General features: G+C 38.9%; 1 protein-coding gene across 2 annotated transcripts in view; it reads left to right on the forward strand.

Moving 5' to 3' along the window:
• Positions 1-19,229, forward strand: part of MCU (mitochondrial calcium uniporter) — a 225,406-nt gene that overhangs the window by 173,898 nt on the left and 32,279 nt on the right. For both annotated transcript variants that reach the window (XM_012460258.2, XM_012460259.2), the window contains exons 3-4: positions 12,437-12,607; positions 13,672-13,776. In XM_012460258.2, the coding sequence (XP_012315681.1) occupies positions 12,437-12,607; positions 13,672-13,776 (276 nt within the window). The remainder of the gene's footprint in view (positions 1-12,436; positions 12,608-13,671; positions 13,777-19,229) is intronic.

Here is a 19,229-nt window from a genome sequence, read left to right on the forward strand (position 1 = left end):
GTTGGGTATTCACTGAGGGTCTTAGAACATATCCTCCATGGATAGGGTATACTACTATAAAATATAAATACATGCAAAGTCATACCATATTTGGTTATTTTAATACTGTATAGCAAATTACAGCAAAGAGGCATAAAATAATCTTTTATTATCACTCATGTTTCTGTGGATTAGGGATTTAGGAATAGTTTGGCTGAGCAGTTTGTAGTCTTATGAGGTTGCAGCCCCATGTCAGCTAGGAACTTAATCTCATCTGAAGGCTTGACTGAGGCTGGAAGATCCGATTCTAAGATGACTCACTAACATGGTTGACAAGTTTACTTTTCGTTTAAGGTACCACTTCTCCATGTGGACTTCTCCATAGGGCTGCAGAATTGTCCTCATGATATGGTGACTGGCTTCCCCTAGAGCAAGTATACAAGAGACCAAAGCAGAAGCTGTAACGTCTATTATGACATAGTTTTGAAAGTTACACATTATCACTTCAGCTGTATCATATTGGTTATGCAGACCAGCCCTGATTTAATGTGGATGACACTACACAAGGGCATGAATACAGACAATCCCTGACTTAGTGATGGTTCAATTTAAGGTTTTTTGACTTTATGATGGATTTGTTGGAGTATTAAATGTATTTTTGACTTGCAGTGGGTTTAACAGGAGGTAATCTTACAAGTCAAAAGGCATCTATACCGTCTTAGTCCATTTCTTCACTGCTATATCAATTACAAACAGAGTAATTGATGAAGAAAAGATATTGATTTGGCTTTCAGTTCTGGGAAGTCCAAAATCGAGGAGTCCGTCTGGTGAGGGTCTTCTTGCTGCATTGTAACATGGCAGAAGACATTACATGGTGAAGAAGTGTACACAGGAGACAGAGAGGGGAAGTTGAGTTGCACTTAACCATTTTTGTTTTATCAGGAACCCACTCCCCCAGTAACTAACCCACTCCTGTGATAATGGCAAAAATCCAGTTACAAAGGGCAGAGGCTTCATGACCTAATCATCTCTTAAAGGTCCTGCCTCTCAACATTGTTACAATGGCAATTAAATTTTAAGGTGAGTTTTGGAGGAGACATTCAAACCATAGCAAATACCTACAGGCATGGATTATAGAGAACCTTCTTGGAGGCTAGCTATCACAATACTAAATATTGTGTATTGAGATATATGTTTGTGCATGTGTATATGTGTGTGTGTATCTGCGTGTGTGTGTGTGTAAATGTATAAAAATGGTAAATACCAACTACCAATTTCAGGATAGTGGCTTCATTTGGAAAAAGATCACCCTGCTTCAGTGTAGAAAATTGAACTGTAGCAAGGCTGGAATGAAGGACTCTTTAATTACAGTGTAGCTGGTAGAAGAAAGAGATGGTGGTGGCCTGGACTAAAATGGTGGTAATGTAGAGAGTATCAGAGGGCTTAGAGATGTTTAAAAAATAGAATGAAAGGCCATGATGACTGATTATATATGAGGAATGTCAGATTCTGGCTCTAAGAATAGTCAGGGATAACAGGCAATTTTCTGGCTTGGTCAAAAATAAATAATGATGGTGTTATTGATTGAGATTATGGATGGTTAGGGAAGATGGATTCACTTTTAGGACTTTTGAGTTTGAGTCATGGCTGTGGGAGACCCTATTTCTAGCAGACAGTTGAATATAGGTTTGGGATATCATCAGCATTTACATGAGATTGCCTAGCAAGTGTGTGAACTGAGAAGCATGGAGGCCTAGGACAAAGCACTTAGAAACGTTTAAGGGATGAACAGAGGAAGAATAGCTCATGAGGGGAAATTTAGAAGGTCTAGACAGAAAGATAGAAAAACTAGAAGCATCGTAAAAGCCAAAGGGAAAAACTTTTTACACAGTGAGGGAGTCATTAATATCATTAGATGCTGCTAAAACAAGCAAGTTAAGAGCTAAAATCTCTACTGAATTTAGCAACCTAATGTCATGTGTGACCTAGAGGAAGAGGGTATTGCATTGGATTGAACTGCTGTGACCTTAGGAATATTGTATTTTTCTTTGGTGTTTTTTTTGAGACGGAGTTTCTCTCTTGTTTCCCAGATCAGAGTGCACCGTGGCTCACTGCATCCTCCGCCTCCCGAGTTCAAGTGATTCTTCTGCCTCAGGCTCCCGAGTAGCTAGGATTACAGGCATCTGCCACCATGCCTGGCTAATTTTTGGTGTGTGTTTTGTTTGTTTTTTTGAGATGGAGTCTCACTATGTCACCCAGGCTGGAGTGCAATGGCACGATCTCGGCTCACTGCAACCTCTGCCTCCTGGGTTCAAGTGATTCTCCTGCTTCAGCCTCCCATGTAGCTGAGAATACAGGTGTCCTCCACAATGCCCGGCTAATTTTGTGTGTGTGTGTGTGCATGTGTGCCTGCATGTGTTTTTGAGACATAGTCTTGTTCTGTCACTCAGGCTAGAGTGCAATGGCATGGTCTCGGCTCACTGCAACTTCTGCTTCCTGGGTTCAAGCAATTCTCCTGCCTCAGCCTCCCAAGTAGCTGGGAATACAGGTGCCTACTACCATGCCCAGCTAATTTTTGTATTTTTAGTAGAGATGGGGTTTCACCATGTTTGCCAGGCTGGTCTCAAACTCCTGACCTCATGATCTGCCCACCTTGGCCTCCCAAAGTACTGGGATTACAGGTGTGAACCACTGCACTGGCCAATTTTTTGCATTTTTAGTAGAGGTGGGGTTTCACCATGTTGGGCAGGCTGGTCTTGAACTCCTGCCCTCTGGTCATCTACCTGCCTGGCCTCCCAAAGTCCTGGGATTACAGGTGTGAGCCACTGCACCCGGCCCAGGAATATTATCTAACATTACTAGACTCTATTATTCTTAGCTGCAAAAGAGTTTGTATGATCTCTCTGGCCTTCCAACATTGAAATTTTATGATTATATCTCATACTTATGTTGCAGAATATTATAGAAAGTGGGGAGGAAATTGACAATGTTAAGATCATAGGCTCCTGAAATCATTTATAGTTCTACTCCAAGTAGCTTTGCAGAAAAATCCCAACGTGTGCTTCCTTACTGTACCAGTTCCCTTGAATAATAAGCCCTCAAGATATATACAGGTGATTTATTTTAGTGGAGATTTTACTCATTTTGAACACCAGCCAAACTTCATACTGTATGTTTTTACAAGCATTCTTATTTTACCAAATAATCATTTATATTTTATGACTGTTTTTCAATATCTGGTGCCTCAAAGGCATTTTTTTTAAATGTATTCCTTCTTCAAATGCAATTTTTTGTAGTTCCTGTACTAATCTTCTTAGTCTGCACAATTCCATAGCTTTTTGTTTTTATGCCTAAATCTGTTATCATGTTCCGGCTCTAGTCATGTTGAATGCTCTGTAATTTCTAGGCTTTTTTGAAGCACATTGCTCTGGAACATACTTATATTATTTCTTACTGTATTCACATGGAAATCAAAACAAAAGATCAAAAAATCCAACCAAAGAGCCACTTGATACAATTTATACTTTAAAATAATATTTTGTCTCTAGGTAATAGTAGCTGACAACTGTCATTAGCTTGTGAATACCCATTGTGACTTCACTATAACTAGCTGTTTTTATTTATATTGTGAAACCTGAGGAACCTTGGTAATTGTTATTCCTGAGCAGCAAACTAAGAAATCTAACATGGACATTGTAATCTGTGTAGGAAAGAAGCCAGCCTTGGGATTTCAAAAGCAATATAACAAAGACTTGTCAGCTCTGAAATGTGTTATTCCTTGTAGAATTTCTCAAAAGCTTTCTTATTTCATTCCCTTGAAAAAAGCACCATGCTCTTTAAAGGAAAAAGTTAAACTGGGTACAAAAGACCTTTATATTTTCTGTTGACTTTGTCTCAGTTATTTTAAAACAGTAACCCCTAAGCATTTACATGTGAAACTGATGTTTTAGTGCATTTGTAGTTGCCCAACAGGTTCTCTGTGCCCACTGTCCAGATAGAGCCAATTTGTCAAGAGAGAAGAATTGCAATAGAGAAAGAGTTTAATTCATGCAGAGCTGCTGAACAGGAGACTGGAGTTTTATTACTCAAATTAGTCTCCCAAATTGGAGGCCAGGATTTTTCAAGGATCGTTTGGCAGGTAGGGGGCTAAGGGAATGAGTGCTGCTGATTGGTTGTGGATACAATCATAAGGGTGTGGAAAATGATCCTCATGTGCTGAGTCCTTTTCTGGGTGGGAGCCACAGCCTGAAAGGACATCTCAAAAAGCCAATCTTTGGTTCTGCAACAGTGATGTTATCTGCAAGAGTGAGTGTGGGGAAGTTGCAAATCTTGTGACCTCTGGAATAATGGCTGGTAATCTCTTACACTTACATCTTAGCAGAATTCAGCCTCTTCCCATCTTCCTAACTTGGTGCTCTTTCATTAGTTTTGTGAAGGCAGTTTATTTTGGGGGAAGGCCTATTTAAACTAAAAACTAAATTTCTCCCAAAGCTAACAAGGCCAAGCCCATGATCAAGGGCAGTTTGGAGGTTAAAGACAATATGGGGGTTGATTAGATCAGGTCTCTTTCACTGTCCTAATCTTCTCACTTCTATAATTATTGCAAAGACAGTTTCAAAATCCTCCAAATGTATTTCAGACTTACAGATTATCTTATTTAAATTCAACTCTGTCTACTTCTTAATCTGTGGTTACTCTTTTTCACATATAGAAAGGGGATAATTGGATAAGTTAATCACTAATTTTAATGACCTCATCATCATTACTGCCTATAGAAAAGATAGAAATATTCACGTTAGTGGTACTGATTTCAGGAAACAGTAGATTAATTGCTAAGGATTCTTTTAGAAAAAGAAGGAGGCCAGGCGCAGTGGCTCATGCCTGTAATCCCAGCACTTTGGGAGGCCAAGGCAGGCGGATCGTGAGGTCAAGAAATAGAGACCATCCTGGCCAACACGGTGAAACCCCGTCTCTACTAAAAATACAAAAAAATTAGCCGGTGTGGTGACACGTGCTGTGGTCCCAGATACTCTGGAGGCTGAGGCAGAAGAATTGCTTGAACCCAGGAGGTGGAGGTTGCAGTGAGCCGAGATTGCGCCACTGCACTCCAGCCTGGTGACAGAGCAAGCCTCTGTCTCAAAAAAAAAAAAAGAAAGAAAGAAAGAAAGAAAAAGAAAAGGAATATCGGAGGAGACCGGGTGGGCATGGTGGCTCATGCCTATAATCCCAGCACTTTGGGAGGCTGAGGCTGGCGGATCATGAGGTCAGGAGTTAAGACTGTTGAAAAACATGCGCTTTGAATAAAGAGACCCCCTCCAAACAGGCTTTGTGTGAGCAACATGGCTGTTTATTCACCTGGGTGCAGGTGGGCTAAGGCTGAAAAGGGCATTAGCAAAGGGCACTGGGATAGGAGTTGGTTTAATAGGTTTGGGGTGGTCAGTGGAAAGTTACAGAGTAAGATCAGTTACAGTGGTGGGGGTAGGGGCAAGGAGTATACATTACCATAAGTTAGTTACAATGGCAGGTGGGATAAGAGTATTATCATAATAACAGTTAAGATGGCAGGGTGGGGTGAGGGGCTTGTCCAGGAAGCTCCACTGGGCAATTAGGGACAATGGCGAATGCAGGCAGGGGGTGGGAGGCGATCAGCTAAGGCAAGCAGGACTTCAGACTTTAAGGCTCCAGGCTTGCATATGGAGACCTGACAAAGACCATCCTGGCCAATATGGTGAAACCCCATCTCTACTAAAAATATAAAAAATATAAAAATTAGCTGGGCATAATTAGCTGGGAATGGTGGCGTGTGCCTGTAGTTCCAGCTACTCGGGAGGCAGAGGCAAAAGAATTGCTTGAACCCGGGAGGCGGAGGTTGAAGTGAGCTGAGATCAGACCACTGGACTCCAGCCTGGGTGCCACTGCACCCCAGCCTGGGTGACAGAGTGAGATTTCATCTCAAAAAAAAAAAAAGAAAAGGAATATGACACATGTTTAAAATATCTTTTGTTATTGCAAACTTTAAATAGTACATGCTATATATTCAATTCAAATTACTTTTTGACCTCTTTTCCTTAGGAAACATAGACTATTTTTTTTTTGGAAGGAAAAAGGCAATAGGGATTTCTGATTTTGCCTTTTAGTTTTTATGTAAAAATTCAAATCATACATCCATGAAGTATTAACTGCTGTGGGAATTACTGTGCTGCTATAAACAACTAGAACACCAGACAAAATATCTGAAACAACTGTTTTTAGGTACTGGACAGCAGGCACACAGGACTGTGATGCCTGAGATAAGAGGAACAAATGAGTTGAACCATGCATTGGTTGAGTTTACAGCCTAAGGCAGCTTCTAAACTGCATCACGGAGAGGGGAAACAGATCTTGGCCATCTAGTTAAGATGAAGAAACAGAGATCAGAGTTTGTAAATGCCAAGGCAACTAGAATTTATGAGACAGAGATTTACAGAAGAAGGAGCTATGAAGAGAAAGAAGAATCTCAGAAATTTGCATAAGCATCCTGTGAGGCTTTGGCTGAATTCTAAACCACAAGACCAGGCTAGAAACAACTTTCTAGGAAATAACTATTGCCAATAATATAAAATGAATAATTTTACTTCCCTCTAGTTTCAATAGAGAGATATACTTGAACACATAAACATTTGTTAGACATTCTCAAAAGAACCATACCTTAGATGTAGGGACAAATTGGTCCTAGAATAAAGGATTCTCTAGATCTGTCCTAAAAGAATTTTTTGAAGTCTCGAAAGGGTCAAACTAACATGCAAGTAATTTAACTATACAAGATTCAGCACTCATCAATGTAAAATTTAAAATGTCTCAACACCAATCAAAAATTACTAGGCATATGAAGAAGCAGAAAATAAACCTTCCAAAAATTCAGTCAATGAACAGATCTAGAAATGTCAGAGATAATGGAATAAATAGCCAAGGATGTTAAAATAGCTATTATAAATATGATCCTTATGCTCATAGAGAAAAAGAAAAACCTAAGTATAATGTGAAAAGAAATGGAAGATATAAAAAGAAATGGAACTTCTAGAGGTGAAAAATATGTCTGAAATGAAAAAAACTATATAGATGGAATTACCAGGAAATTGGACACTGCAGAAGAAAAAAAATCCATGATGTTAAAGTATATTGCAATTAAAACTGTCCAAAATCAAACTGAGAGGGGGGAAAAAGCCCTGAAATGTATGAAGAAAGCCTCAGTGACCTGTGAAACAGTATCACATGGCCTAGCATAAGTATAATTGGAATTCCAAAAGGGTGGGAGATAGAAAAAAATAATAGTTGAATAAGGGTCAAAAGTTTTCCAAATTTGAGGAAAACTGTGAGCCCACAAATCTAAAAAATCTAACTCAACCAATTCATAAAGAAAAAAGCACACCACAGTCAAATTGTTGAAAACCAGTGATAAAAGGAAAATGTTAAAAAGCAGGCAGAGGGCGCATGGTGACTCACACCTATGAGCCCAGCCTTTTCAGAAGCCGAGGCAGGAGGATTGCTTGAGACCAGCCTTGGCAACATAGTGAGACCCCATCTGTATAAAAATTAAAATTAAATATTTAAATTAAAAAAATTAGCTGTCCCAGCACTTTGGGAGGCCGAGGCAGGTGGATCATTGAGGTCAGGAGTTCAAGACCAGCCTGGCCAACATGGTAAAACCCCGTCTTTACTAAATATACAAAAATTAGCTGGGTGCGGTAGGTGGTATGTACCTATTTCTAGACATATACATAGACCACACACATAGCTATAAAAGAACCTCTGGAACCTTCTGAGTTCAAACGATTCTCCTGCCTCAGCCTCCCTAATAGCTGGAATTATAGGTACTAAAAAAGTAAAAATAAAAATAAAATAAGAAGGTATATTTAATAAGTCAATACAGAGATTAGCCTGGGCATTGTGGCTCAACCCTGTAATCCCAGCACTTTGGGATGCTGAGGTGTCAAAATTGCTTGAGTCCAGGAGTTCAAGATCAGCCTGGGCAACATAGTGAGACCCTGTCTCTACCAAAAAATTTATATATATATACAGGCATAGTTACATGTGCCTATAGTCCTAGCCACTCAGGAAGCTGAGGTAGGAGCCTAGGAGATCAAGGCTACAGCGAGCTGTGATCACACCACTGCACTCCAGGCTGGGAGACAGATTAAGACCCTGTCCCTAAAAAATAAAAGTTAAAAAAAAATGAGATTAAATTATAATAAATGTGATTAAATTCATATTTATTATATGAAAAAATCCTTTTTTTTAAATGAAAATCCTTTTTAAAGAGATTAAAAGATAGTACATCTAAAAAATGGCAAGAATAGAGGAAAAGCAGAAGAAAGAACAGTAGTAGGGTCAAATAGAAAATAAGTAGTAAGGCGGTAGACTTAGCCATACTTACAATTACATTAAATACAAATGATATACACACTTTAATTAAAAGGCAGAGATTGTTAGATTGGATAAAATACCAACCATAAGCTTTCTACAGGAAACACACTTTAAGTAAAACATGGATAAGTTAAAAGGATAGGGAAAGACACACTATGAAAACATGTCACACAAAGGCTTGTAAGCAAATAATCATAAAAGCTTTATTCATAGTAACCAAAACCTGGAAACAACCCAGATGTTCATCAACAGGGTAAACAAATTATGGTGTGTCTGTGTAATGACATCCTTCTCAGCAATACAAATGAATGACTACTAATGAACTAGTTAATTAATGAACTACTAACAACATAGATGACTCTCATAATCATGCCAAAATAAGCCAAATACAAAAGGGCCCATAGCGTGATTTTTATTTATATAAAACTCTATAAAAATAGAATATAATCTGTGGTGACAAAAATCAGATTAATGGTTACCCAGGGATTAACTGGGATGGGGATCAGAGAATTTGAGGGAATCATAGAAATGTTCTTTATTTTGAGTCTTATGTCCAAACTCATCAAATTTTTATTTTAAATAAGAATGTATTTTGTTATTTATAAACTATGCCTCAATTAGGTTTATTTCTTGAAAATTCAAATTATGAAAGATTTTAGTGTGAAGCTTTTGTGTGTAATGTAGGCCTTATAGATTACTAGAATAGACAGGGAAATAAGATGTAAATGTCTACAACTACAGCTATGGAAAATGTGATGCATTTGGCATTTCCAAAACATTAATCTCATATATTTCCTGTAGACTCTTTATTTTATTTTAAAAAATTGCTTTTAAAAGCCAGGCACAGTGTCTCGTGCCTGTAGTCCCAGCACTTTGGGTGGCCAAAGCGGGTGGGTTGCTCAGGCTCAGGAGTTCAAGACCAGGCCAGGCAACATGGCAAAACCCTGTCTCTACCAAAAAAAAAAAAAAAAAACAGCCAGGCATGGTGGCATGCTCCTGTAGTCCCAGCTATTCAGGAGGCTGAGGCAGGAGAATCACTTGAGCTTGGGAGCTCGAGTCTGCAGTAAGCTATGATCACACCAGTGCACTCCAGCCTGGGTGATAGAGCAAGACTCTGTCTCAAAAAAAAAAAAAAAAGGTTTTAGACATGGGGTCCCACTTGGTCACTCAGGCTGGAATGCAGTGGCACAATCATAGTTCACTGTAGCCTCAAACTCCTGGGCTCAAGCAATCCTCCTGCTTTAGCCTCTCAAGTAGCTGTGACTACAGACAGATGCCACCACATCTGGCCAACTTTTGACTCTTAAAAGATGCTAGTAAGGAAACATTATCATTTATGTATCATGTAGTGTGCTGTGTTTTAAATTATTTATTTCATTCATTTCTCATAACAGTTCTATGAATTAGGGATTAAACCCATTTTATATATGAAAAACATGAGGCTCAGAGAAGTTACATAATATGCTCAAAATTACAGAGCCAAGATTCAGTCCCAGATTTGACTCCAAAGCCTGTTTTTTTTTCCTTCAGTGCTAACATCTTTAAATCATTAGTTGCTTATGTAAAAAATTTTTTATTTTAAAACTGCATTTAAAAAATATATTTGAAAATTATTCCAAAAGAGGGTTATTCTGATATTTGTTTTACTAGGGCCCTATAAATCAAGAATACTGAGGGAAAAAATAAGGAAATAGGCATTCTATGCTATACTTTTATAGACGACCCCTTCTATTTTATAGCTCCTAATAATGTTTCCCTTCATAACATTTTGTTATAAAATCTTTTTTTTTTTTTTTGAGATGGAGTTTCACTGTTGTCACCCAGGCTGGAGTGCAATGGCGGCACGATCTCGGCTCACCACAACCTCCACCTCCTGGGTTCAAGCAATTCTCCTGCCTCAGCCTCCTGAGTAGCTGGGATTACAGGCACGCGCCACCATGCCCAGCTAATTTTTTGTATTTTTAGTAGAGACGGGGTTTCACCATGTTGACCAGGATGGTCTCGATCTCTTAACCTCATGATCCACCCGCCTCAGCCTCCCAAAGTGCTGGGATTATAGGCGTGAGCCACCACGCCCGGCCATGTTATAAAATCTTAAACAACTGAGTTTGGGTTCTGTATAGCCAAGTTCATGAAGATGTTCAAGAGAACATGAATTGCTTTTGATAGAATACTAACTTATGACAACTGAAGAATGACAAAGTTCATAAATTTGGAATGGAGACCTATATTTCTCATAAAGTTTGCAACCTGCAGGGTGGCCACTCTGACAGGCTGGGAAATGTAGCCTCCAGTCAGAAGCCAAAAACAGACACCTTGAGGAAGAGGCAAAAAGAACAGGAATGCATGCTGAGCAGGGTGGCCAAATCCACATACTCAGTACACTATAGGAGAGGTCATGAATATTTATGAAAGGAGAAACTTGTGTATGCACAACTGAGCTTCATGCCCCTTCATAGGTCTTATGTATAAAAATAGCTGCATCAGCATGATTTGAGGGTGGACTGTTCAGCTCTCTGGCGTCAAAAGATGAAGCAGAGGGTGTGAAAACCCTCACTGCGCATTCTCCGTAGACTGGCCAGAACCATTCCATGGTGGGTGGCCTCTTGTCAGGCAAAAAAAGAGGGGCAGTGTTGTGTAGGGATTCATGAACCCCACACATTGGGCACCAGAATGTAGGGAACCAGCCCTACATCACCTGTGGGTACCCCGTGTTCGGTGGTGACAAAGAAATGAGAAAAAGACAGATTAAGAGAGATAATGGGACCAGGGGGCCATCACTCATTACTTTGGAGGAGACAGTGAAGGCCCCAAACTCTGATCATCCACACTGTTTTTTTTTTTCTTTAATGTCTGTAAGTTATCTTCAAGCATCCACACTATTTATTGGTTATAATCACTTTGATCTACAGGGCAGGAGTGGAGTGATGGTGGGGAGAGAGTGATGGTGGAATGAATCAGTGAGCCAGAACTGGTGTGTCATTTTAAGGATTGATAGCAGTGGTGGTTTGGGAGTCTCACAAAACAAGAACATATGGTTATCTTTAGCTTATTATCTATATGCAGCTGATGGAACGTGGGCCTTAAAAGGAGCCTACAAGTCTGGCTGCGTCACAGTGCTACGAAGGAGTTTCATGTCCTTCAGCACAATGTTTATGGTAACAGAGAATTGGTCACCCTGCACTGGAACATGAGGCATGGAGAGGCCTTCCTCCTCAGAGGCCTCCTGTGGCCTTCCGCATTTTGTTCTTCCTTGTTTATGTGTTACTCATAACCAATTTATGTAGGCACTCTGTAAGTCCTTTCTCCTTTGCTGCTTTTCCCAACAGTGTTGTGCAGTTAACTGGTTAATATCAGTGGTGGAGTCTTTAGAAAGGGCTAGTTTCTCTTAAGCCCTTAGGAAAGAATGCCTAATGGTTACTAGCAAGGAAGGGGTATAATGAGTTGTGTCTGACCTCCCATCTGTCATGGCTGAGAACTTAGCTTTAAAGGTTACTCTGGGGTCCTCTTGGCCAAGAGGGGGCCCATTCAGTCAGTTGAGGAGCTTAGGATTTCATTTTTGTTTCTCACTTACCAGTTTGGATATAACATTGTACTATATATACATGAATTGACTGTCCTGGAGTAAGAATCTCACTTATTAGTGTACCTTTTGAAAGCTCTGGATCTTGAGAGCCACGTCCTACAGGCTATGAAGTCTGGCCCAGCAATCTCTGACTGCTTAATAAAATCTTGCTAAATGGAAACCAGGGTTTGTATTCATCAATATCAAGAACTTCACCTGATATCTTTGGGAAAACCTCTCCTTGACCCACTCAGAAGACAGCTCCTTGCCTGTTTTTTTATATCTGCAAAATGAGCTGTGTGATCCATTTGATCTTTTATAAGCCAGTTCCCAGAATAACCTTCAACTAAAGCTAAAGGGCATGTTCTTAAACCTTTGAAAACATTTAAAATCACACTAATATAGACCCCCATGCAAGAATAGTAATAATGTGACTTTAACTTACATCAAAATCCAATTTTCTTATGTTTGTGGGTCTTTTTCATTCAGATGTTACTGTGGTTTATCAAAATGGGTTACCTGTGATATCTGTGAGGCTACCATCCCGGCGTGAACGCTGTCAGTTCACACTCAAGCCTATCTCTGACTCTGTTGGTGTATTTTTACGACAACTGCAAGAAGAGGATCGGGGAATTGACAGAGTTGCTGTCTATTCACCAGGTATAGTCATCATCATCATTAAGTACCATCTACCCCTCATTTCACCCCACACCATTCCTAGACACATACATACACCACACACATAGCTACAAAAGAACCCTTAACTTCAGAAATCTTCTTTCCTTTGCTTAGCACTTACCAGGAGTGAAAGTGATTTCTCCCCCAGTGATACTCAGAGTGTAATTGATTGGTTTTAGCAAATGTGTGTGCACAGGGAGTCTCATTCAAAAGCAGCTCTCTTATGATACTATGGGCAAGGATGAACAATTAATCACATTATATATTATTGAGACTTTTTATCATTATGGTAGGTGTAGAATAAATACTTCAATAGTTGAACCCTCATCTCTGGAAAGGAGGTTGCTAAAATAAATAAATATATGATTTGAAAAGAATACAAAATAAGGCACTAAAATTACCATTTTATTTATTTCATTTATTTATTTTTTAAGTGCTTTAAGTTTTTTCCCCAACCTACAGTTTTTTCAAACCCACAGAAAATTTGAAAGGTTAGTACCATAAATCACTATTTACCCTTCAACTGGATTCACAAGTTAACAATTACCACATTTCTACTCATCTGGCAATATAATTAGTAGACCAGCATGGTGGGTGTATAATACTTTGCTAACCCCAGCCTCTGTCTCTACTAAATTATTGGCAACTAATCAGTGACTATACTGAAAAGTACTATGTCAGAAAATACTGTTGTTGTTTTTTTTGACTCAACCAGCTTCCATTATAGACAATGTAAGTCCATACAACTCTCCCAGTGACCCTAGATTTCCAATGTATACCTATAGAACTATGACCACTAATTGTTTCATTTGCTAATATAGTTCAACAGGAAAAGCTGTTGTTCAAAGTTCACAGACTTGAGGCCTAAAAACAGAGTTTTAGACAACCTAAACTTTGTTTGCATAGAACTGGGAAATGAGGCCAAAAGTTAACTGAAATTTAAAAGGGAAGAGGTAATTTTTAAAAATGATTTTGAAGATTGAATTTTCCCGACCATTCTTGAATAATTATGGACCTATGACAAGTTTCATTTAAAATTTTCACAGATGGTGTTCGCGTTGCTGCTTCAACAGGGATAGATCTCCTCCTGCTTGATGACTTTAAGCTGGTCATTAATGACTTAACATATCACGTACGACCACCAAAAAGAGGTAAAATAGTAACCTTGATATGGTCACAGAAATGTGGGAAGGGCTTTTGGAAAGAACTTTATGTTTTTTTCCTTGGGTAACCTTGAGAAACACAATATTCAAAGAACACTAAAAGTTTTACATACAGATGACACTATTTCAGTTGAAGAGCTCATTGAGTACCTGGCACTTGGCTAGTACATTGACTAAAATTACTTAGATTCTGCCTAGATTCCAGAATGCTTTATTATCTGACATTGTCATTCTGTTTCACATAAATGAATGTCCTACATAACTTAAGCTCCTTCCCTTCATAAAGGCCAAAAGTCATACTACTTTAATAACGTTACAGGGGATATCTTTTTAAAATAAGCTATAGGCTTCTCTGTTCTCTTAAGCATTGTAACAAGTATTGAGCTTTTTTTTATGGCTCAAGGTCAGCAGTCTGAAAGTTAATTATTGTACAATAGTAATAGTTCTTAGAAACTTCTGACATGTTTCATGTTTTTTATTTTTTTGAGACAAGGTCTCACTCTGTCACCCAGGATAGAGTGCAGTGGCATAATCACAGCTCACTGCAGCCTCGACCTCAAGTTATCCTCCCACCTTATTCTCCAGAGCAGCTGGAATAGCTCGGACTACAGGCATGTGCCACCATGCCTGGATATTTTTTTTTCTTTTTGTAGAGACGAAGTCTCACTATGTTGCTCAGGCTGGTCTTGAACTTCTGGGCTTAAGCACTCCTCCCTCTGTGGCCTCCCAGAAGTGTTGGGATTCCAGGCATGAACCACTGTTCCTAGCCTATATATGCTTTTATGGAAAAAGGTAGGGTGCTCACCTCAGACACAAATTTTAAGAAGGCACCAAAAAACTCAGTAATCAAGATAAAGAGTTTTTTGTTTTTTGGCTTTTTTTTTTAAGATTATTACTCTGTCATCCAGGCTGGAGTGCAGTGGCATGATATTGGCTCACTGCAGCCTCTGCTTCCCTGGTTCAAGCTAGTAGAGATGGGGTTTCACTGTATTGGTCAGGCTGGTCTCGAACTCCTGACCTCAGGTGATCCATCTGCCTCAGCCTCCGAAAGTGCTGGGATTACAGGGGTGAGCCACTGTGCCCAGCAGCCAGGCTAGAGAGAGAGAGAGAGAGAGAGAGAGAGTATGTGTATGTGTGTGTGTGTGTGTGTTTGTGTTTTAAGTAGAGATGGGGTTTTGCCACATTGGCCAGAATGGTCTTGAACTCCTGACCTCAAGTTATCCACCCGCTTTAGCCTCCCAAAGTGCTGAGATTATAGACATGAGCCACTGCACCCGGCAAGATAAATAGTATTTTAATGTACTATTTTTAAAAAACAAAGTTAATGCAAAAAATGCATGATGAACACAATTTTAAATAAAAGACAGAGTCCGTATTGCTAATATTTCTTTTCATCCTGGGCTCTCCTATGGCTTTGCACAGTACAATGCTAAGTAGCCCTCTAAAATAACATTTTGAGTTGTGCCTTTTTTGGTCTTGTTTCTCTATTTGTTCTTAATATTCATTGTTACTCACTACTGTTGTTAATGCCCTTTCTACCACTCCCTTCACCAGCCCCATAGGACAGCAGTTCCCATTCTTTTTGTCACCAGGAACCAGTTTTGTTAGAGATAATTTTTCCACTGACAATGGGGGTAGGGGCAGGGGTGGTGGTTTTGAAATGAAAATGTTCCACCTCAGATCATCAGGCATTAGTTAGATTCTCGTAAGAAGTACACAACCTAGATCCCTCACATGTACAGCTTAGAATAGGGTTTGTGCTCCTATGAGATCTAATACTGCTGCTGATCTGAAAGGAGGTGAAGCTCGGGCAGAAATTCTCACTTGCTGGCCTCCTCCTGTGCAGCCCGGTTCCTAACAGGCCACTGACCAGTATTGGTTTGCACCCCAGGGGTGGAGGACCACTAGTATAGGACATTCCTTCTTTTCGATCCTGCTTTTAAGAATTGGGTTTAGGCCTGGTAAGGTGGCTCACACCTGTAATCCCAGCACTTTGGAAGGCCGAGGCAGGAGGATTGCTTAAGACCAGGAGTTTGGGACCAGCCTGGGCAACACAGTGGCAACCAGCCTGGACAACACATCTTTCAAAAAAAAAAAAATAAAGAACTGGGTTTAACAGAAAAGTTCTGAGTGAAACCCTGTTATTAAATTCCTCTATAATATGGTCCCCATCTACCTTTTAAAATGTTTTCTTTTCCATCCTACATGTTGCCTACTTTTTCTCCACTGTGTATTCCTTTATGGTTTCCTGAACTATGCCCCTTTCTTTTCCATCTCACTGTTTGCTCACTTTCCTCTGCCTAAGATGCCTTTCTTCCTAGCCCCTGTTTCTCAAGTTAAAATTGTCAGTATTGACTCTTCCAGTAAGCCTTTAATGATCATACTCTTTCTCTGACCCCTGATCAACCAAAAATGGTTAATCTCTTCTCTGAATTTTACTTAGTCCTTTTCTTTGTAGATGTTCTGAGGGAAGCCACTGTGATTTTGTATTCCCCACTGATTCCTTCTATATGGAGTGAATTAAATGTGTTCACTGGGTAGCATTTTGATTGTGCAGAGGCCATATTCACTTTCTTTAAGCTAGATGAGAGGGAGCTAGCTGGGGGAAAGTATAGAAAAGTATCCTTAAATAGTAAGAATGGAAAGATATTCTTTAAATACAGTTGACTGTTGAATAAAACAGGTTTGAAAAAACTTGCAAATGAACCACATAACCTAGATATATCAAAAAATTAAGAAAAAGTTAAGTATATCATGAATGCATAAAATATATATAGATATGAGTCTATTTAATTTTTATTTTTGAGATGGAATCTTGCTCTGTCCCCCAGGCTGGAATGCAGTGGTGCAAAATGATCAAAACTTACGCACTCTTTTACAGACCATACATGATGCCATTTGCAGTTGAGATAAATGTAAACAAATATAAAGATGCAGTATTAAATAATAACTACATAAAATTAACTCTAGTACATAGTGTACTACTCTAGTAATTCCATGGCCACCTCTTGTTGCTATTGCGGTAAACTCAAGTGTTTCTAATATCCGCTTAAAACACTATGGTGCTAATCATCTCTTCATGGATAGTTCATCTCTCCAGTAAATTGTCTTTATTGCAGTAAAAAGTGATCTCTTGCAGTTCTTGAGTATTTTTTTTGTGTTTAGTGCACCTCGAATAACACCATGGGACCCATACAAAGTGCTACCAGTGATACTGGAAGTGCTCCCAAGAAGCAGAGAAAATTCATGACATTGCAAGAAAAAGTTGGATTGCTTGATATGTAGACTGAGGTCTGCAGCTACGGTTGCCCATCATTTCAGACAGATGATTCATCTTGTAAACAGACAATGTAAACTTATAATATAGATAAATACAGTATAGCACTGTCAGTTTATTTTCCCTTCTTTGTGATTTTAGTGTTTTCTTTTGTCTAGCTTACTTTACTGTAAGAATACTATATATAATACATATACAAAACATTCGTTAATTATTTATGTTATTTATAAGGCTTCTGGTCCACATAAGCTGTTAGTAGTTAAGTTTTTGAGGTTTTAAAAGTTGTAGGTGGTGGTGCCCCAACCCCCCCATATATTGTTCACTGGTCAACTGTAGTAAGACATTATTGAATCAGATTTTATTAAGTTGGAATAATGAAACATGTAGACCAGAGACAGCCATATATCAGCTATGCTAATATGTTTTTCTTCTTTAGTCTCTGATTCTCAGGTTAGAAGGTCTGTTTAAAATAACAGAAGTACAGATTCTGCTTTAGTATCTTTTTGTGTGAATTACCTAGGGAGTTCATCTATTTAGATTTTCTTTTGGTAACATTCTGAAAGTTGACTAATATATTCCTATATAAAGTATAACAATCAGGAAAGTTAAGATGTGAGTTTCCATATATTATATTGTCAAAAACTAAAAGTATTTTAATCAGTTAATAAATACCAGCCATTTATGTAATAATTGTATTTTTTAAACAAATGAACGTTTAGTTTTTTAAAAACTAAAACTTTTCTCAAATTGAATAAGAAAAGGTAGAAATAGAAAAACTGGGGATTGTATTTGATTACCTGGTGATTTGGCAACCAAAACCAACCCTTTCCTTTATCTGTATCCAGGAACTGTGGAATATCTACCTTGCTTCTCTAGAAGTAAACTAGGGTATGAAGCTTGCAAGGGTCAAAAATCTTTAATTCATGCAAATAATCGTAAATTGAAGTGTGAACTTTAGTAGCTCAATAGCAGCATTGGTGTAGAATTTCAGAAGACCTTTTTAATGTTTAGATGCACAGATCATAGCTCTCTTAGTTCTGCTATTCACTAGTGAAAGGTTATGCCGTCAGCTACCATCTCTCACAGAAACTCAATTTGATTTTAAATCCATAAACACTTTGTTTTCTTTTATTTTAAATATATTTTTATTTTTTGAGACAGGGTTTCACTCTGTTGTCCAAGCTGGAGGGCAGTGGCATGATCACAGCTCATTGCAGCCTTGACCTTCCAGGCTCAAGCAGATCCTCCCACTTCAACCTCCCAAGTAGCTAGGACTACAGGCACATGCCACCATGCCTGGCAATTTTTTTATTTTTTGTAGAGATGAGGTTTCCCTATGTTTCCCAGACTGGTTTTTAAATGTAGTAAAGAATATCTTTCTTCTTTTGATAAAATGCAAAACAGGCTCAAATTTTGTTTCTACCATGTATCTTTCTCTCTCTGGTTCAGGAAGGTATTGCTGGCATCCAAGATACCACCACTCTTTTTCAGTTGATTAAGAGAGTGGTTTGAAATTCTGTATTTAAGAGGGATGCCATTCATTGAGTAAGCATGTTCCTCTGCCCTACATCTTAATGCTTTAGTGAAAAGGCTAAATGGGGGAAATAAATAGAAAGCATTAGGTTCAAGATGTTAAAGAGGAATAATACTAGGGGTTTTTTCTTTTATTTTCTTTTCTTTTTTGGTGACAGAGTCTTGCTCTGCCTAGGCTGGAGTGCAGTGGTGTGATCTTGGCTCACTGCAACCTCCGCCTCCTGAGTTCAAGCAATTCTCCTGCCTCAACCTCCCCAGTAGCTGGGATTACAGGCATGCGCCACCACGCCCAGCTAATTTTTGTATTTTTAGTAGAGATGGGGCTTCACCATGTTGGCCAGGCTGATCTGAAACTCCTGACCTCATGATCTGACCACCTCGGCCTCCTAGAGTGCTGAGATTACAGGCAGCGCCAGGCCAATACTAGGGTTTTATATATACATGGGGAAAATGGAACAAATCTGCTTTATCTAATAGAATAGTTAATGAAGGAAAACTTTTCTAGGACAATTTTTAAATTTTTGAAACAAATTTTTCTCCTCACATTTTACCGCCTTTAACTTTCACTTCTCTCTCCTATTTATTATTTTCCCTGTTTATGGACAGCACTTTAGAACTAAAAATGCTCTAT

The sequence above is a fragment of the Aotus nancymaae genome, unplaced genomic scaffold (assembly GCF_030222135.1).
Source record: "Aotus nancymaae isolate 86718 unplaced genomic scaffold, 86718_ANA_hifiasm-v0.15.2.pri h1tg000010l, whole genome shotgun sequence".
In the NCBI taxonomy this organism is placed as follows: Eukaryota; Metazoa; Chordata; class Mammalia; order Primates; family Aotidae; genus Aotus; species Aotus nancymaae.